At 43.5% G+C, this 21,817-nt stretch overlaps 1 protein-coding gene across 3 annotated transcripts in view; it reads right to left on the bottom strand.

The window, feature by feature from the left end:
- dlg4a (discs, large homolog 4a (Drosophila)) overlaps positions 1 to 21,817 on the bottom strand; it is a 220,820-nt gene that overhangs the window by 44,355 nt on the left and 154,648 nt on the right. The window contains exon 1 of one of the 3 annotated variants that reach the window (XM_072692367.1): positions 975 to 1,204. The exons of the other annotated variants lie outside the window; for them this stretch is intronic. Coding sequence (XP_072548468.1) covers positions 975 to 1,064 — 90 coding nt within the window. The 5' untranslated portion in view covers positions 1,065 to 1,204. Of the gene's footprint in view, positions 1 to 974; positions 1,205 to 21,817 lie in introns of those variants that run through there. 3 annotated transcript variants of the gene reach the window in all.

The raw sequence follows: 21,817 nt of genomic DNA, 5'->3' as shown, positions 1-21,817 counted from the left end.
ATACCCATCCATACTCATCTATACCCATCTACACCCATAATCACCATATATACCCATCCATACCCATCTATACCCATCTACACCCATAATCACCATATATACCCATCCATACTCATCTATACCCATCTACACCCATAATCACCATATATACCCATCCATACTCATCTATACCCATCTACACCCATAATCACCATATATACCCATCCATACCCATCTATACCCATCTACACCCATAATCACCATATATACCCATCCATACTCATCTATACCCATCTACACCCATAATCACCATATATACCCATCCATACTCATCTATACCCATCTACACCCATAATCACCATATATACCCATCCATACTCATCTATACCCATCTACACCCATAATCACCATATATACCCATCCATACTCATCTATACCCATCTACACCCATAATCACCATATATACCCATCCATACTCATCTATACCCATCTACACCCATAATCACCATCTATACCCATCTACACCCATAACTCTCTCTCTATCTCACTGCCAAGCTCTCTCTCTCTCTCTCTCTTTCTCACTCTGTGTGTGTGTGTGTGTGTTTGAGGGTTTATTATTACTCTCTGCATTAGGTAAACTCACACACACTTTTACAGTTCACACACACACACACACACACACACACTCATACATACCTACAACATGCTAACTGTCTCTCTCTCTCTCTCTCACACACACACACACACACAGCACATGCCCAGACACAAATACAAATACACACACACATGCCCACACACTTGTACAGACATGCTTACACACACTCTAATATGCACATCCACACAAACACACACACCTATCAACACACACACACACACACACTGCAAGTGGTCCCCACGATATTACTGTGTAAACTGATTGTTGTGCCCACAATGTGATGATTACCAGAGCACCAGCGCTTCCATACACACACACACACACACTGGGCAGCTCCTACCGTGCTGTGGTGTCTCTGCCTCTTTGCTTTGCGGACGTTGTTGATGAAGCGGCGCCCCATCTTCTTAGCGTACCACACCGACACAAACATGCTGAACACACACACACACACAAGCTCACTCACACACACTCACACACACACAAACTCACAGCATACAGGAAACCCTACACACACACTGCTCACAGCGAAGCCTACTCACACAGGGCTCACAGCGAAACCTACACACTCTGCGCGAAGAGCACAGAGACATCGGGGGAGGAGACAGTGTGTGAGCGAGAGAGAGAGAGAGAGAGAGAGAGCTTCTGTACGTCACACACAGGCTCCTCTCTCACTATTACATCAAACACACTTCAACACGCAGAGATGATGATGTCATACTGAACCTGTGAGTGAGTGTGTGTGAAAGTGTACAAATATACTACTGATGTTGGGACAAAACCTTGTTTCTCCAAAGTGGAGTATCTAGAACCCTACTATCTAGAACTTCCCATATTACACAATGCTACCAGAGCTTTGTGGTGCAACTGTCTAAGAATGGGTGCTACTTCAAGAAGATAACGGTGTGGAGTGTTACGGAGAGTGTCACAGAGTGTGTTACGGAGAGGGTTATGAGTCAGTGGTATAACCATGTAGAGTGTTATGGAGAGTGTTACAGAGTGTGTTACAGAGTGTGTTACGGAGAGTGTTATGAGTCAGTGGTATAACGTTGTGGAGTGTTACAGAGTGTGTTACGGAGAGGGTTATGAGTCAGTGGTATAACGGTGTGGAATATTACAGAGTGTGTAACGGAGAGTGTTATGAGTCAATGGTATAACGGTGTGGAGTGTTACGGAGTGTGTAACGGAGAGTGTTATGAGTCAGTGGTATAACGGTGTGGAATGTTACAGAGTGTGTAACGGAGAGTGTTATAAGTCAGTAGTATAACGGTGTGGAATGTTACAGAGTGTGTAACGGAGAGTGTTATGAGTCAGTGGTATAACGGTGTGGAATGTTACAGAGTGTGTAACGGAGAGTGTTATGAGTCAGTGGTATAACGGTGTGAAATATTACAGAGTGTGTTACAGAGAGTGTTATGAATCAGTGGTATAACAGTGTGGAATATTACAGAGTGTGTTACGGAGAGTGTTATGAGTCAGTGGTATAACGGTGTGGAAAGTTACAGAGTGTGTAACGGAGAGTGTTGTGAATCAGTGGTATAACGGTGTGGAATATTACAGAGTGTGTAACGGAGAGTGTTATGAGTCAGTGGTATAACGGTGTGGAATATTACAGAGTGTGTAACGGAGAGTGTTATGAGTCAGTGGTATAACGGTGTGGAGTGTTACAGAGTGTGTAACGGAGAGTGTTATGAGTCAGTGGTATAACGGTGTGGAATGTTACAGAGTGTGTAACGGAGAGTGTTATGAGTCAGTGGTATAACGGTGTGGAGTGTTACGGAGTGTGTAACGGAGAGTGTTATGAGTCAGTGGTATAACGGTGTGGAGTGTTACGGAGTGTGTAACGGAGAGTGTTATGAGTCAGTGGTTTAACGGTGTGGAATGTTACAGAGTGTGTTACAGAGAGTGTTATGAATCAGTGGTATAACGGTGTGGAATATTACAGAGTGTGTTACGGAGAGTGTTATGAGTCAGTGGTATAACGGTGTGGAATGTTACAGAGTGTGTTATGGAGAGGGTTATGAGTCAGTGGTATAACGGTGTGGAATGTTACAGAGTGTGTAACGGAGAGTGTTATGAGTCAGTGGTATAACGGTGTGGAGTGTTACGGAGTGTGTAACGGAGAGTGTTATGAGTCAGTGGTATAACGGTGTGGAATGTTACAGAGTGTGTAACGGAGAGTGTTATAAGTCAGTAGTATAACGGTGTGGAATGTTACAGAGTGTGTAACGGAGAGTGTTATGAGTCAGTGGTATAACGGTGTGGAGTGTTACGGAGTGTGTAACGGAGAGTGTTATGAGTCAGTGGTATAACGGTGTGGAGTGTTACGGAGTGTGTAACGGAGAGTGTTATGAGTCAGTGGTTTAACGGTGTGGAATGTTACAGAGTGTGTTACAGAGAGTGTTATGAATCAGTGGTATAACGGTGTGGAATATTACAGAGTGTGTTACGGAGAGTGTTATGAGTCAGTGGTATAACGGTGTGGAATGTTACAGAGTGTGTTATGGAGAGGGTTATGAGTCAGTGGTATAACGGTGTGGAATGTTACAGAGTGTGTAACGGAGAGTGTTATGAGTCAGTGGTATAACGGTGTGGAGTGTTACGGAGTGTGTAACGGAGAGTGTTATGAGTCAGTGGTATAACGGTGTGGAATGTTACAGAGTGTGTAACGGAGAGTGTTATAAGTCAGTAGTATAACGGTGTGGAATGTTACAGAGTGTGTTACGGAGAGTGTTATGAGTCAGTGGTATAACGGTGTGGAATGTTACAGAGTGTGTAACGGAGAGTGTTATGAGTCAGTGGTATAACGGTGTGGAATGTTACAGAGTGTGTAACTGAGAGTGTTATGAGTCAGTGGTATAACGGTGTGGAATATTACAGAGTGTGTTACAGAGAGTGTTATGAATCAGTGGTATAACGGTGTGGAATATTACAGAGTGTGTTACGGAGAGTGTTATGAGTCAGTGGTATAACGGAGTGGAAAGTTACAGAGTGTGTAACGGAGAGTGTTGTGAATCAGTGGAATAACAGTGTGGAATATTACAGAGTGTGTAACGGAGAGTGTTATGAGTCAGTGGTATAACGGTGTGGAATATTACAGAGTGTGTAACGGAGAGTGTTATGAGTCAGTGGTATAACGGTGTGGAATGTTACAGAGTGTGTAACAGAGAGAGTTATGAGTCAGTGGTATAACGGTGTGGAATGTTACAGAGTGTGTAACGGAGAGTGTTATGAGTCAGTGGTATAACGGTGTGGAGTGTTACGGAGTGTGTAACGGAGAGTGTTATGAGTCAGTGGTATAATGGTGTGGAGTGTTACGGAGTGTGTAACGGAGAGTGTTATGAGTCAGAGGTATAACGGTGTGGAATGTTACAGAGTGTGTAACGGAGAGTGTTATGAGTCAGTGGTATAACGGTGTGGAATGTTACAGAGTGTGTAACGGAGAGTGTTATGAGTCAGTGGTATAACGGTGTGGAGTGTTACGGAGTGTGTAACGGAGAGTGTTATGAGTCAGTGGTATAACGGTGTGGAATGTTACGGAGTGTGTAACGGAGAGTGTTATGAGTCAGTGGTATAAAGGTGTGGAGTGTTACGGAGTGTGTAACGGAGAGTGTTATGAGTCAGTGGTATAACGGTGTGGAGTGTTACGGAGTGTGTAACGGAGAGTGTTATGAGTCAGTGGTATAACGGTGTGGAATATTACAGAGTGTGTAACGGAGAGTGGTATGAGTCAGTGGTATAACGGTGTGGAATATTACAGAGTGTGTAACGGAGAGTGTTATGAATCAGTGGTATAACGGTGTGGAATATTACAGAGTGTGTAACGGAGAGTGGTATGAGTCAGTGGTATAACGGTGTGGAATATTACAGAGTGTGTAACGGAGAGTGTTATGAGTCAGTGGTATAACGGTGTGAAGTGTTACGGAGTGTGTAACGGAGAGTGTTATAAGTCAGTGGTATAACGGTGTGGAATATTACAGAGTGTGTTACGGAGAGTGTTATGAGTCAGTGGTATAACGGTGTGGAATATTACAGAGTGTGTAACGGAGAGTGTTATGAATCAGTGGTATAACGGTGTGGAATATTACAGAGTGTGTAACGGAGAGTGTTATGAGTCAGTGGTATAACGGTGTGGAATATTACAGAGTGTGTAACGGAGAGTGTTATGAGTCAGTGGTATAACGGTGTGGAATGTTACAGAGTGTGTAACGGAGAGTGTTATAAGTCAGTAGTATAACGGTGTGGAATGTTACAGAGTGTGTTACGGAGAGTGTTATGAGTCAGTGGTATAACGGTGTGGAATGTTACAGAGTGTGTAACGGAGAGTGTTATGAGTCAGTGGTATAACGGTGTGGAATGTTACAGAGTGTGTAACTGAGAGTGTTATGAGTCAGTGGTATAACGGTGTGGAATATTACAGAGTGTGTTACAGAGAGTGTTATGAATCAGTGGTATAACGGTGTGGAATATTACAGAGTGTGTTACGGAGAGTGTTATGAGTCAGTGGTATAACGGAGTGGAAAGTTACAGAGTGTGTAACGGAGAGTGTTGTGAATCAGTGGAATAACAGTGTGGAATATTACAGAGTGTGTAACGGAGAGTGTTATGAGTCAGTGGTATAACGGTGTGGAATATTACAGAGTGTGTAACGGAGAGTGTTATGAGTCAGTGGTATAACGGTGTGGAATGTTACAGAGTGTGTAACAGAGAGAGTTATGAGTCAGTGGTATAACGGTGTGGAATGTTACAGAGTGTGTAACGGAGAGTGTTATGAGTCAGTGGTATAACGGTGTGGAGTGTTACGGAGTGTGTAACGGAGAGTGTTATGAGTCAGTGGTATAATGGTGTGGAGTGTTACGGAGTGTGTAACGGAGAGTGTTATGAGTCAGAGGTATAACGGTGTGGAATGTTACAGAGTGTGTAACGGAGAGTGTTATGAGTCAGTGGTATAACGGTGTGGAATGTTACAGAGTGTGTAACGGAGAGTGTTATGAGTCAGTGGTATAACGGTGTGGAGTGTTACGGAGTGTGTAACGGAGAGTGTTATGAGTCAGTGGTATAACGGTGTGGAATGTTACGGAGTGTGTAATGGAGAGTGTTATGAGTCAGTGGTATAATGGTGTGGAGTGTTACGGAGTGTGTAACGGAGAGTGTTATGAGTCAGTGGTATAACGGTGTGGAGTGTTACGGAGTGTGTAACGGAGAGTGTTATGAGTCAGTGGTATAACGGTGTGGAATATTACAGAGTGTGTAACGGAGAGTGGTATGAGTCAGTGGTATAACGGTGTGGAATATTACAGAGTGTGTAACGGAGAGTGTTATGAATCAGTGGTATAACGGTGTGGAATATTACAGAGTGTGTAACGGAGAGTGGTATGAGTCAGTGGTATAACGGTGTGGAATATTACAGAGTGTGTAACGGAGAGTGTTATGAGTCAGTGGTATAACGGTGTGAAGTGTTACGGAGTGTGTAACGGAGAGTGTTATAAGTCAGTGGTATAACGGTGTGGAATATTACAGAGTGTGTTACGGAGAGTGTTATGAGTCAGTGGTATAACGGTGTGGAATATTACAGAGTGTGTAACGGAGAGTGTTATGAATCAGTGGTATAACGGTGTGGAATATTACAGAGTGTGTAACGGAGAGTGTTATGAGTCAGTGGTATAACGGTGTGGAATATTACAGAGTGTGTAACGGAGAGTGTTATGAGTCAGTGGTATAACGGTGTGGAGTGTTACGGAGTGTGTAACGGAGAGTGTTATGAGTCAGTGGTATAACGGTGTGGAATATTACAAAGTGTGTTACGGAGAGTGTTATGAGTCAGTGGTATAACGGTGTGGAATGTTACAGAGTGTGTAACGGAGAGTGTTATGAGTCAGTGGTATAACGGTGTGGAGTGTTACGGAGTGTGTAACGGAGAGTGTTATGAGTCAGTGGTATAACGGTGTGGAATGTTACAGAGTGTGTAACAGAGAGAGTTATGAGTCAGTGGTATAACGGTGTGGAATGTTACAGAGTGTGTAACGGAGAGTGTTATGAGTCAGTGGTATAACGGTGTGGAGTGTTACGGAGTGTGTAACGGAGAGTGTTATAAGTCAGAGGTATAACGGTGTGGAATGTTACAGAGTGTGTAACGGAGAGTGTTATGAGTCAGTGGTATAACGGTGTGGAATGTTACAGAGTGTGTAACGGAGAGTGTTATGAGTCAGTGGTATAACGGTGTGGAATGTTACGGAGTGTGTAACGGAGAGTGTTATGAGTCAGTGGTATAATGGTGTGGAGTGTTACGGAGTGTGTAACGGAGAGTGTTATGAGTCAGTGGTATAATGGTGTGGAGTGTTACGGAGTGTGTAACGGAGAGTGTTATGAGTCAGTGGTATAACGGTGTGGAATATTACAGAGTGTGTAACGGAGAGTGGTATGAGTCAGTGGTATAACGGTGTGGAATATTACAGAGTGTGTAACGGAGAGTGTTATGAATCAGTGGTATAACGGTGTGGAATATTACAGAGTGTGTAACGGAGAGTGGTATGAGTCAGTGGTATAACGGTGTGGAATATTACAGAGTGTGTAACGGAGAGTGTTATGAGTCAGTGGTATAACGGTGTGAAGTGTTACGGAGTGTGTAACGGAGAGTGTTATAAGTCAGTGGTATAACGGTGTGGAATATTACAGAGTGTGTTACGGAGAGTGTTATGAGTCAGTGGTATAACGGTGTGGAATATTACAGAGTGTGTAACGGAGAGTGTTATGAATCAGTGGTATAACGGTGTGGAATATTACAGAGTGTGTAACGGAGAGTGTTATGAGTCAGTGGTATAACGGTGTGGAATATTACAGAGTGTGTAACGGAGAGTGTTATGAGTCAGTGGTATAACGGTGTGGAGTGTTACGGAGTGTGTAACGGAGAGTGTTATGAGTCAGTGGTATAACGGTGTGGAATATTACAAAGTGTGTTACGGAGAGTGTTATGAGTCAGTGGTATAACGGTGTGGAATGTTACAGAGTGTGTAACGGAGAGTGTTATGAGTCAGTGGTATAACGGTGTGGAGTGTTACGGAGTGTGTAACGGAGAGTGTTATGAGTCAGTGGTATAACGGTGTGGAATGTTACAGAGTGTGTAACAGAGAGAGTTATGAGTCAGTGGTATAACGGTGTGGAATGTTACAGAGTGTGTAACGGAGAGTGTTATGAGTCAGTGGTATAACGGTGTGGAGTGTTACGGAGTGTGTAACGGAGAGTGTTATAAGTCAGAGGTATAACGGTGTGGAATGTTACAGAGTGTGTAACGGAGAGTGTTATGAGTCAGTGGTATAACGGTGTGGAGTGTTACGGAGTGTGTAACGGAGAGTGTTATGAGTCAGTGGTATAACGGTGTGGAATGTTACGGAGTGTGTAACGGAGAGTGTTATGAGTCAGTGGTATAATGGTGTGGAGTGTTACGGAGTGTGTAACGGAGAGTGTTATGAGTCAGTGGTATAATGGTGTGGAGTGTTACGGAGTGTGTAACGGAGAGTGTTATGAGTCAGTGGTATAACGGTGTGGAATATTACAGAGTGTGTAACGGAGAGTGGTATGAGTCAGTGGTATAACGGTGTGGAATATTACAGAGTGTGTAACGGAGAGTGTTATGAATCAGTGGTATAACGGTGTGGAATATTACAGAGTGTGTAACGGAGAGTGGTATGAGTCAGTGGTATAACGGTGTGGAATATTACAGAGTGTGTAACGGAGAGTGTTATGAGTCAGTGGTATAACGGTGTGAAGTGTTACGGAGTGTGTAACGGAGAGTGTTATAAGTCAGTGGTATAACGGTGTGGAATATTACAGAGTGTGTTACGGAGAGTGTTATGAGTCAGTGGTATAACGGTGTGGAATATTACAGAGTGTGTAACGGAGAGTGTTATGAATCAGTGGTATAACGGTGTGGAATATTACAGAGTGTGTAACGGAGAGTGTTATGAGTCAGTGGTATAACGGTGTGGAATATTACAGAGTGTGTAACGGAGAGTGTTATGAGTCAGTGGTATAACGGTGTGGAGTGTTACGGAGTGTGTAACGGAGAGTGTTATGAGTCAGTGGTATAACGGTGTGGAATATTACAAAGTGTGTTACGGAGAGTGTTATGAGTCAGTGGTATAACGGTGTGGAATGTTACAGAGTGTGTAACGGAGAGTGTTATGAGTCAGTGGTATAACGGTGTGGAGTGTTACGGAGTGTGTAACGGAGAGTGTTATGAGTCAGTGGTATAACGGTGTGGAATGTTACAGAGTGTGTAACAGAGAGAGTTATGAGTCAGTGGTATAACGGTGTGGAATGTTACAGAGTGTGTAACGGAGAGTGTTATGAGTCAGTGGTATAACGGTGTGGAGTGTTACGGAGTGTGTAACGGAGAGTGTTATAAGTCAGAGGTATAACGGTGTGGAATGTTACAGAGTGTGTAACGGAGAGTGTTATGAGTCAGTGGTATAACGGTGTGGAATGTTACAGAGTGTGTAACGGAGAGTGTTATGAGTCAGTGGTATAACGGTGTGGAGTGTTACGGAGTGTGTAACGGAGAGTGTTATGAGTCAGTGGTATAACGGTGTGGAATGTTACGGAGTGTGTAACGGAGAGTGTTATGAGTCAGTGGTATAATGGTGTGGAGTGTTACGGAGTGTGTAACGGAGAGTGTTATGAGTCAGTGGTATAATGGTGTGGAGTGTTACGGAGTGTGTAACGGAGAGTGTTATGAGTCAGTGGTATAACGGTGTGGAATATTACAGAGTGTGTAACGGAGAGTGGTATGAGTCAGTGGTATAACGGTGTGGAATATTACAGAGTGTGTAACGGAGAGTGTTATGAATCAGTGGTATAACGGTGTGGAATATTACAGAGTGTGTAACGGAGAGTGGTATGAGTCAGTGGTATAACGGTGTGGAATATTACAGAGTGTGTAACGGAGAGTGTTATGAGTCAGTGGTATAACGGTGTGAAGTGTTACGGAGTGTGTAACGGAGAGTGTTATAAGTCAGTGGTATAACGGTGTGGAATATTACAGAGTGTGTTACGGAGAGTGTTATGAGTCAGTGGTATAACGGTGTGGAATATTACAGAGTGTGTAACGGAGAGTGTTATGAATCAGTGGTATAACGGTGTGGAATATTACAGAGTGTGTAACGGAGAGTGTTATGAGTCAGTGGTATAACGGTGTGGAATATTACAGAGTGTGTAACGGAGAGTGTTATGAGTCAGTGGTATAACGGTGTGGAGTGTTACGGAGTGTGTAACGGAGAGTGTTATGAGTCAGTGGTATAACGGTGTGGAATATTACAAAGTGTGTTACGGAGAGTGTTATGAGTCAGTGGTATAACGGTGTGGAATGTTACAGAGTGTGTAACGGAGAGTGTTATGAATCAGTGGTATAACGGTGTGGAATATTACAGAGTGTGTAACGGAGAGTGTTATGAGTCAGTGGTATAACGGTGTGGAATATTACAGAGTGTGTAACGGAGAGTGTTATGAGTCAGTGGTATAACGGTGTGGAATGTTACAGAGTGTGTAACGGAGAGTGTTATAAGTCAGTAGTATAACGGTGTGGAATGTTACAGAGTGTGTTACGGAGAGTGTTATGAGTCAGTGGTATAACGGTGTGGAATGTTACAGAGTGTGTAACGGAGAGTGTTATGAGTCAGTGGTATAACGGTGTGGAATGTTACAGAGTGTGTAACTGAGAGTGTTATGAGTCAGTGGTATAACGGTGTGGAATATTACAGAGTGTGTTACAGAGAGTGTTATGAATCAGTGGTATAACGGTGTGGAATATTACAGAGTGTGTTACGGAGAGTGTTATGAGTCAGTGGTATAACGGAGTGGAAAGTTACAGAGTGTGTAACGGAGAGTGTTGTGAATCAGTGGAATAACAGTGTGGAATATTACAGAGTGTGTAACGGAGAGTGTTATGAGTCAGTGGTATAACGGTGTGGAATATTACAGAGTGTGTAACGGAGAGTGTTATGAGTCAGTGGTATAACGGTGTGGAATGTTACAGAGTGTGTAACAGAGAGAGTTATGAGTCAGTGGTATAACGGTGTGGAATGTTACAGAGTGTGTAACGGAGAGTGTTATGAGTCAGTGGTATAACGGTGTGGAGTGTTACGGAGTGTGTAACGGAGAGTGTTATGAGTCAGTGGTATAATGGTGTGGAGTGTTACGGAGTGTGTAACGGAGAGTGTTATGAGTCAGAGGTATAACGGTGTGGAATGTTACAGAGTGTGTAACGGAGAGTGTTATGAGTCAGTGGTATAACGGTGTGGAATGTTACAGAGTGTGTAACGGAGAGTGTTATGAGTCAGTGGTATAACGGTGTGGAGTGTTACGGAGTGTGTAACGGAGAGTGTTATGAGTCAGTGGTATAACGGTGTGGAATGTTACGGAGTGTGTAATGGAGAGTGTTATGAGTCAGTGGTATAATGGTGTGGAGTGTTACGGAGTGTGTAACGGAGAGTGTTATGAGTCAGTGGTATAACGGTGTGGAGTGTTACGGAGTGTGTAACGGAGAGTGTTATGAGTCAGTGGTATAACGGTGTGGAATATTACAGAGTGTGTAACGGAGAGTGGTATGAGTCAGTGGTATAACGGTGTGGAATATTACAGAGTGTGTAACGGAGAGTGTTATGAATCAGTGGTATAACGGTGTGGAATATTACAGAGTGTGTAACGGAGAGTGGTATGAGTCAGTGGTATAACGGTGTGGAATATTACAGAGTGTGTAACGGAGAGTGTTATGAGTCAGTGGTATAACGGTGTGAAGTGTTACGGAGTGTGTAACGGAGAGTGTTATAAGTCAGTGGTATAACGGTGTGGAATATTACAGAGTGTGTTACGGAGAGTGTTATGAGTCAGTGGTATAACGGTGTGGAATATTACAGAGTGTGTAACGGAGAGTGTTATGAATCAGTGGTATAACGGTGTGGAATATTACAGAGTGTGTAACGGAGAGTGTTATGAGTCAGTGGTATAACGGTGTGGAATATTACAGAGTGTGTAACGGAGAGTGTTATGAGTCAGTGGTATAACGGTGTGGAGTGTTACGGAGTGTGTAACGGAGAGTGTTATGAGTCAGTGGTATAACGGTGTGGAATATTACAAAGTGTGTTACGGAGAGTGTTATGAGTCAGTGGTATAACGGTGTGGAATGTTACAGAGTGTGTAACGGAGAGTGTTATGAGTCAGTGGTATAACGGTGTGGAGTGTTACGGAGTGTGTAACGGAGAGTGTTATGAGTCAGTGGTATAACGGTGTGGAATGTTACAGAGTGTGTAACAGAGAGAGTTATGAGTCAGTGGTATAACGGTGTGGAATGTTACAGAGTGTGTAACGGAGAGTGTTATGAGTCAGTGGTATAACGGTGTGGAGTGTTACGGAGTGTGTAACGGAGAGTGTTATAAGTCAGAGGTATAACGGTGTGGAATGTTACAGAGTGTGTAACGGAGAGTGTTATGAGTCAGTGGTATAACGGTGTGGAATGTTACAGAGTGTGTAACGGAGAGTGTTATGAGTCAGTGGTATAACGGTGTGGAATGTTACGGAGTGTGTAACGGAGAGTGTTATGAGTCAGTGGTATAATGGTGTGGAGTGTTACGGAGTGTGTAACGGAGAGTGTTATGAGTCAGTGGTATAATGGTGTGGAGTGTTACGGAGTGTGTAACGGAGAGTGTTATGAGTCAGTGGTATAACGGTGTGGAATATTACAGAGTGTGTAACGGAGAGTGGTATGAGTCAGTGGTATAACGGTGTGGAATATTACAGAGTGTGTAACGGAGAGTGTTATGAATCAGTGGTATAACGGTGTGGAATATTACAGAGTGTGTAACGGAGAGTGGTATGAGTCAGTGGTATAACGGTGTGGAATATTACAGAGTGTGTAACGGAGAGTGTTATGAGTCAGTGGTATAACGGTGTGAAGTGTTACGGAGTGTGTAACGGAGAGTGTTATAAGTCAGTGGTATAACGGTGTGGAATATTACAGAGTGTGTTACGGAGAGTGTTATGAGTCAGTGGTATAACGGTGTGGAATATTACAGAGTGTGTAACGGAGAGTGTTATGAATCAGTGGTATAACGGTGTGGAATATTACAGAGTGTGTAACGGAGAGTGTTATGAGTCAGTGGTATAACGGTGTGGAATATTACAGAGTGTGTAACGGAGAGTGTTATGAGTCAGTGGTATAACGGTGTGGAGTGTTACGGAGTGTGTAACGGAGAGTGTTATGAGTCAGTGGTATAACGGTGTGGAATATTACAAAGTGTGTTACGGAGAGTGTTATGAGTCAGTGGTATAACGGTGTGGAATGTTACAGAGTGTGTAACGGAGAGTGTTATGAGTCAGTGGTATAACGGTGTGGAGTGTTACGGAGTGTGTAACGGAGAGTGTTATGAGTCAGTGGTATAACGGTGTGGAATGTTACAGAGTGTGTAACAGAGAGAGTTATGAGTCAGTGGTATAACGGTGTGGAATGTTACAGAGTGTGTAACGGAGAGTGTTATGAGTCAGTGGTATAACGGTGTGGAGTGTTACGGAGTGTGTAACGGAGAGTGTTATAAGTCAGAGGTATAACGGTGTGGAATGTTACAGAGTGTGTAACGGAGAGTGTTATGAGTCAGTGGTATAACGGTGTGGAGTGTTACGGAGTGTGTAACGGAGAGTGTTATGAGTCAGTGGTATAACGGTGTGGAATGTTACGGAGTGTGTAACGGAGAGTGTTATGAGTCAGTGGTATAATGGTGTGGAGTGTTACGGAGTGTGTAACGGAGAGTGTTATGAGTCAGTGGTATAATGGTGTGGAGTGTTACGGAGTGTGTAACGGAGAGTGTTATGAGTCAGTGGTATAACGGTGTGGAATATTACAGAGTGTGTAACGGAGAGTGGTATGAGTCAGTGGTATAACGGTGTGGAATATTACAGAGTGTGTAACGGAGAGTGTTATGAATCAGTGGTATAACGGTGTGGAATATTACAGAGTGTGTAACGGAGAGTGGTATGAGTCAGTGGTATAACGGTGTGGAATATTACAGAGTGTGTAACGGAGAGTGTTATGAGTCAGTGGTATAACGGTGTGAAGTGTTACGGAGTGTGTAACGGAGAGTGTTATAAGTCAGTGGTATAACGGTGTGGAATATTACAGAGTGTGTTACGGAGAGTGTTATGAGTCAGTGGTATAACGGTGTGGAATATTACAGAGTGTGTAACGGAGAGTGTTATGAATCAGTGGTATAACGGTGTGGAATATTACAGAGTGTGTAACGGAGAGTGTTATGAGTCAGTGGTATAACGGTGTGGAATATTACAGAGTGTGTAACGGAGAGTGTTATGAGTCAGTGGTATAACGGTGTGGAGTGTTACGGAGTGTGTAACGGAGAGTGTTATGAGTCAGTGGTATAACGGTGTGGAATATTACAAAGTGTGTTACGGAGAGTGTTATGAGTCAGTGGTATAACGGTGTGGAATGTTACAGAGTGTGTAACGGAGAGTGTTATGAGTCAGTGGTATAACGGTGTGGAGTGTTACGGAGTGTGTAACGGAGAGTGTTATGAGTCAGTGGTATAACGGTGTGGAATGTTACAGAGTGTGTAACAGAGAGAGTTATGAGTCAGTGGTATAACGGTGTGGAATGTTACAGAGTGTGTAACGGAGAGTGTTATGAGTCAGTGGTATAACGGTGTGGAGTGTTACGGAGTGTGTAACGGAGAGTGTTATAAGTCAGAGGTATAACGGTGTGGAATGTTACAGAGTGTGTAACGGAGAGTGTTATGAGTCAGTGGTATAACGGTGTGGAATGTTACAGAGTGTGTAACGGAGAGTGTTATGAGTCAGTGGTATAACGGTGTGGAGTGTTACGGAGTGTGTAACGGAGAGTGTTATGAGTCAGTGGTATAACGGTGTGGAATGTTACGGAGTGTGTAACGGAGAGTGTTATGAGTCAGTGGTATAATGGTGTGGAGTGTTACGGAGTGTGTAACGGAGAGTGTTATGAGTCAGTGGTATAATGGTGTGGAGTGTTACGGAGTGTGTAACGGAGAGTGTTATGAGGTCAGTGGTATAACGGTGTGGAATATTACAGAGTGTGTAACGGAGAGTGGTATGAGTCAGTGGTATAACGGTGTGGAATATTACAGAGTGTGTAACGGAGAGTGTTATGAATCAGTGGTATAACGGTGTGGAATATTACAGAGTGTGTAACGGAGAGTGGTATGAGTCAGTGGTATAACGGTGTGGAATATTACAGAGTGTGTAACGGAGAGTGTTATGAGTCAGTGGTATAACGGTGTGAAGTGTTACGGAGTGTGTAACGGAGAGTGTTATAAGTCAGTGGTATAACGGTGTGGAATATTACAGAGTGTGTTACGGAGAGTGTTATGAGTCAGTGGTATAACGTGTGGAATATTACAGAGTGTGTAACGGAGAGTGTTATGAATCAGTGGTCATAACGGTGTGGAATATTACAGAGTGTGTAACGGAGAGTGTTATGAGTCAGTGGTATAACGGTGTGGAATATTACAGAGTGTGTAACGGAGAGTGTTATGAGTCAGTGGTATAACGGTGTGGAGTGTTACGGAGTGTGTAACGGAGAGTGTTATGAGTCAGTGGTATAACGGTGTGGAATATTACAAAGTGTGTTACGGAGAGTGTTATGAGTCAGTGGTATAACGGTGTGGAATGTTACAGAGTGTGTAACGGAGAGTGTTATGAGTCAGTGGTATAACGGTGTGGAGTGTTACGGAGTGTGTAACGGAGAGTGTTATGAGTCAGTGGTATAACGGTGTGGAGTGTTACGGAGTGTGTAACGGAGAGTGTTATGAGTCAGTGGTATAACGGTGTGGAGTGTTACGGAGTGTGTAACGGAGAGTGTTATGAGTCAGTGGTATAACGGTGTGGAGTGTTACGGAGTGTGTAACGGAGAGTGTTATGAGTCAGTGGTATAACGGTGTGGAGTGTGACAGCACTATGTTTATCATAGTGAGTTTATGAGCCCAGCATTCATTGCAGCGCGCACACACACACACACACACACACACACACACACACACACTCACTCTTTTCCATATAACACAATGCAAGCTGCTGATGTAGTTCACCTAATCTGTATTCTCCAGCATCCCTACTGTTTCAGCATCACATACTCTCTCTCACTTTCTCTCTCTCTCACTTTCTCCCTTCACTCTCACTTTGTCTGCTCTCTCTCTCTCTCTCTCTGTCCTCCTCCTCTCCCACCTCTTTCTCTCACCCCTTCTTTCCGCCTCCACTCTCTCAGCATTTTCTCTCTCTGTCCTCCTCCTCCTCCTCCTCCTCTCGTACACCCCTTTCCTTCTTCCTTCATCTCTCTCCTCATTTTCTTTATCCTTTCTCTCCCTCCATTCTCTCTCTCTCTCTCTCTAACCTCATCATATCCTCCTTCTCTCTCCCCCTCCGTTCTCCCTTGTCTACCTCTTGTCTCTCTCTCTCTCTCTGCTGTCTTGCACCCTTCACTCTGTCTCTCTCTCTCTCTCTCTCCCTCTCGCCTACTCCTGCTCACTCCCCCTCCTTTCCCTCTCTACCCCCCCCCCCCCTCTGCTGCAGGCGGTGAGTTCAGCACCACGGACAGTGACGGTTCCATTAGTGCGGATTCAGAGCGAGGAAAAAAGAAGGGGAGAGAGAGAGAGAGAGAGAGAGAGAGAGAGAGAGAGAGAGAGAGAGAGTTAGAGAGAGAGAGAGTTAGATAGAGAGAGAGAGAGTTAGAGAGAGAGAGAGTTAGAGAGAGAGAGAGTTAGATAGAGAGAGAGAGAGAGAGAGAGAGAGAGAGAGAGAGAGTTAGATAGAGAGAGAGTTAGAGAGAGAGAGTTAGATAGAGAGAGAGAGAGTTAGAGAGAGAGAGAGTTAGAGAGAGAGAGAGAGAGTTAGAGAGAGAGAGAGTTAGAGAGAGAGAGAGTTAGAGAGAGAGAGAGAGAGTTAGAGAGAGAGAGAGTTAGAGAGAGGGAGAGTTAGAGAGAGAGAGAGAGTTTTATTGATAGAGAGAGAGAGAGTTAGAGAGAGGGAGAGTTAGATAGAGAGAGAGTTAGAGAGAGAGAGTTAGATAGAGAGAGAGAGAGAGAGAGAGAGAGAGAGAGTTAGATAGAGAGAGAGTTAGAGAGAGAGAGAGTTAGAGAGAGAGAGAGTTAGAGAGAGGGAGAGTTAGAGAGAGAGAGAGAGAGTTAGAGAGAGAGAGAGTTAGAGAGAGAGAGAGAGAGTTAGAGAGAGAGAGAGTTAGAGAGAGGGAGAGTTAGAGAGAGAGAGAGAGTTTTATTGATAGAGAGAGAGAGAGTTAGAGAGAGGGAGAGTTAGAGAGAGAGAGTTAGAGAGAGAGAGAGTTAGAGAGAGAGAGAGTTAGAGAGAGGGAGAGTTAGAGAGAGAGAGAGTTAGAGAGAGAGAGAGAGAGTTAGAGAGAGAGAGAGTTAGAGAGAGGGAGAGTTAGAGAGAGAGAGAGAGTTTTATTGATAGAGAGAGAGAGAGTTAGAGAGAGGGAGAGTTAGAGAGAGAGAGTTAGAGAGAGAGAGAGTTAGAGAGAGAGAGAGTTAGAGAGAGGAGAGTTAGAGAGAGAGAGAGAGTTTTATTGATTAACCAATTGCTTTATTGCAATTATTTTCTGTACAGTACGACCGTAAACAACCTGACAGCTAAACTGTTCTAACCTTGTTCTAATGTATTAATACACACACACACTCACACACACTCACACACACACTCACACACACTCACACACACACTCACACACACTCACACACACACTCAGAGTTACATAAGGACATGGCTCATGCTCATACTCTGATTAATAACACTACTTTCTCCCTCAGTTCTTGTCTCTCTCTCTCTCTCTCTCCCTCTCTCTCTCTCTCCATTTTTATTCCATTATCTCTCTTTGGTCACGTCTTTCTCCTGCCATTCATCTCCTCCTCTTCCTCGGCTCGTGGATTTTTGCTGATTCAGCTCAGTTAAAGAAAAGACGTGTGAGTGTGTGGGGAGAACTGCCCAAACAATCTGACAATAGCAGCAAAATCAACACCAAACTCCACCAGTGCACCACACTGACATTATTACAAACCTGACAAAAGTATTGGGACGCCTGCTCATCCACTGTTCCTTCTGAAATCAAGGTTATTAAAAAGAGTCTCTCCTGCTTCTGTTGCAGTGACTGTCTCTACTGTCCAGAGAAGAAGACTTTCTACTGGATTTTAGATTCAGGATGTTGGACATATGATCACCACCACACCTCATCACACAAGTACTGAATCCTCTAAATGCTCTAATGTAGGTATTGTGATATACACTGAGGAGGCGGAGCTACAGTCTCTCATTAGGGTGAATATTAATAACTCTAAATGTAGGTATTGTGATATACACTGAGGAGGAGGAGCTACAGTCTCTCATTAGGGTGAATATTAATAACTCTAAATGTAGGTATTGTGATATACACTGAGGAGGAGGAGCTACAGTCTCTCAGGGTGAATATTAATAACGCTCTAAATGTAGGTATTGTGATATACACTGAGGAGGCGGAGCTACAGTCTCTCATTAGGGTGAATATTATTAAGTGTAGGTATTGTGATATACACTGAGGGGGTCGTTGCTGTCAGAGGATTTCGTAAGATCTCAGCGACACTTTAGAGCAGAATAAACAAACAGAGCTGCAGGTAACGAGGACACACATCAGACACAGGGGCAGGAAATCTGACTGGACAGTTCACACACACACACACACACACACACACCCTTTCCCTGTTCTCCCATACTGCAGGCTCTCTCTCTCTCTCTCTCTCTCTCTCTCTCTCTCTCTCTCTCTCTCTCTGTCTTTATTATGTCCTCTCTCTCGTCCTGTGTTCCAGTGTGTCTCAGCAGAGCCGTGTACAGTAATTACTTCAGAGCCACAGGGAACAACTCCTAACATTCAGCGGAAAAGTGTGTGTGTGTGTGTGTGTGGGGGGGGGGGTAGTGAGAGAGAGAGGGGAAGAGAGAGGAAGAGAGACACCCTTATAAAATTATATATTATATAACATCCCTCCCCCACCCCTACAGAATTACACCTTTATCCCACCCACCTCCCAATAAACTACTGTAAATATTTATTGCACCACACAGCTCATTCGCTGTCTTTTCTAAAATCAAGGTTATTAAAAAGAGCGGATCCTGCTTTTGTTTGAGTAACTGTCTCTACTGTCCAGAGAAGAAGACTTTTTACTAGATTGTAGAGGAGCATTGCTGTGAGGATTTGATTGCATTCAGCAACAAGAGCGTTAGTGAGGTCAGGATGTTGGATGATGATCACCACCCCACCTGATCATCCCCAACTCATCCAAAAGTACTGGATGGAGCTTCTCCACCATCATTCCAGAGAACACAGTTCTTCCACTGCTCCACAGCTCCTCAATGCTGGGGGGCTTTATACCCCTCTAGCCCACGCCTGGCATTATTAGGCAGCATGGAGCCAATAGGGTCATGATGTTGATCTGCTCCAGAGAGTCCTATTCTATTGGCAGTACTTCTTCTCTACAGGGACTAGACAAGCTGTGTGTGTGGCATTTGCACATCTGTGTCAGCAATGGGTGCAGCTTAAAGTAGCTGAATGCATTCATTAGAAGGGGTGTCCATAAATTTATGGACACATTGGTCTTTTTTATGTTGAGACAGCGTAAGAGAGGTCTGTGTTAAATTGCGTTACTTCCTGTGTGCAGAGCTGCAGTAAGATTACACTCTTCCATTCGTACTACACAATTGTGTGTGTGTGTGTCTGTGTGTGTGTGTGTGTGTGTGTGTGTGTGTGTGTGTGTGTGTGTGTGTGTGTGTGTGAAACCCTGAGGCTCGTTTCTCTCAAGCTTTTTCTCCAAACCATTAAACAGCTGGATGACTGAAATGATGCACTTTCCACAGACACACACACACACACACACACTATACTGCAACTTCAGACTTTGTAACATCCCAAAGGGAGAGAGGTGAAGTTAGGACAAACAATAATACACACACACACACACACACACACAGACACACACACACACACACACAGACACACACACACACTTAGGGAGAAAAATGAGAAGCAGAATCTCTCTCTCTTTCTCTCTCTCGCCCTGAGGTGTTGGTGGAACCAGTGCAGTATCCTCTAAGGACGCAGATGGGTGCAAACACACACACACACACACACACACACACACACACACACACACACACAGTCTGAAGCCTTTAGCCACCTGGGTTTCTCTACTGCTCACTCTTAAAGCAGCTCTGCTGTACTGTCAGTTTACAGCAGTACTGAAATGTAATTGTGTAATTACACTGTTCATTACAATTACAGTACATTTGTGTATCTCTATTTTCAGGTTCGGTTCTGCACTTCTGACCCGAAACACCTTGACAACCACATTGGACACCATAGCAACTTCCTAGCACCACCTAATCAACGTCATGGCAATTATCTGCCTGACAAACCATAGCAACCACCTTGCCATACTAGAGCCCCCGTCCAGTGTCCACACCACGGGAACCAACTTGGATACCATGGCAACCGCTAAGCAACACTATAGCAACACCTTAGGATAATGGTGGTTGGTGTGTAATGGCCATGTTTGGTATAGACAGTATTAGTATAGATTAATGGTGTTTGGTATAGAACAGTAATTTTCTGTGGATAGCAATGGTGTTTGGTATAGAATGACAGTGTTTGGTAGAGAATGACAGTGTTTGGTAGAGAATGATGGTGTTTGGTATAGAATGACAGTGTTTGGTAGAGAATGACAGTGTTTGGTAGAGAATGATGGTGTTTGGTATAGAATGGTGGTGTTTTGTATAGAATGACAGTGTTTGGTAGAGAATGACAGTGTTTGGTAGAGAATGATGGTGTTTGGTATAGAATGGTGGTGTTTGGTATAGAATGGTGGTGTTTTGTATAGAATGACAGTGTTTGGTAGAGAATGACAGTGTTTGGTAGAGAATGATGGTGTTTGGTATAGAATGGTGGTGTTTGGTATAGAATGGTGGTGTTTGGTAGAGAATGACAGTGTTTGGTAGAGAATGATGGTGTTTGGTATAGAATGTTTTTTTTTTTAGAGAATGGTGGTGTTTGGTATAGAATGGTGGTGTTTGGTAGAGAATAATGGTGTTTGGTATAGAATGATGGCGGTTGGTTTATAATGGTGGTGTTTGGTAGAGAATGATGGTGTTTGGTATAGAATGGGGATGTTTGGAAGAGAATAATGGTGTTTGGTATAGAATGGTGGTGTTTGGTATAGAATGGTGGTGTTTGGTAGAGAATGATGGTGTTTGGTATAGAATGGGGATGTTTGGAAGAGAATAATGGTGTTTTTTGTATAGAATGATGGTGTTTGGTATAGAATGGTGGTGATTGGTATAGAATGGTGATGTTTGGAAGAGAATAATGGTGTTTGGTATAGAATGGTGGTGTTTGGTATAGAATGGTGGTGTTTGGTATAGAATGGTGATGTTTGGAAGAGAATAATGGTGTTTTTTGTATAGAATGATGGTGTTTGGTATAGAATGGTGGTGTTTGGTATAGAATGGTGGTGTTTGGTATAGAATGGTGGTGTTTGGTATAGAATGATGGCGGTTGGTTTATAATGGTGGTGTTTGGTAGAGAATGATGGTGTTTGGTATAGAATGGGGATGTTTGGAAGAGAATAATGGTGTTTTTTGTATAGAATGGTGGTGTTTGGTATAGAATGGTGGTGTTTGGTATAGAATGGTGGTGTTTGGTAGAGAGTGGTGGTGTTTGGTATAGAATGATGGCGGTTGGTTTATAATGGTGGTGTTTGGTAGAGAATGATGGTGTTTGGTATAGAATGGTGATGTTTGGAAGAGAATAATGGTGTTTTTTGTATAGAATGGTGGTGTTTGGTATAGAATGGTGGTGTTTGGTAGAGAGTGGTGGTGTTTGGTATAGAATGATGGCGGTTGGTTTATAATGGTGGTGTTTGGTAGAGAATGATGGTGTTTGGTATAGAATGGGGATGTTTGGAAGAGAATAATGGTGTTTTTTGTATAGAATGGTGGTGTTTGGTATAGAATGGTGGTGTTTGGTATAGAATGGTGGTGTTTGGTAGAGAGTGGTGGTGTTTGGTATAGAATGATGGCGGTTGGTTTATAATGGTGGTGTTTGGTAGAGAATGATGGTGTTTGGTATAG

The sequence above is a fragment of the Salminus brasiliensis genome, chromosome 1 (genome assembly GCF_030463535.1).
Source record: "Salminus brasiliensis chromosome 1, fSalBra1.hap2, whole genome shotgun sequence".
Classification (NCBI taxonomy): Eukaryota; Metazoa; Chordata; class Actinopteri; order Characiformes; family Bryconidae; genus Salminus; species Salminus brasiliensis.
Note: the sequence above shows the minus strand (reverse complement) of the source record. Positions and strands in the feature narration are given on the sequence as shown.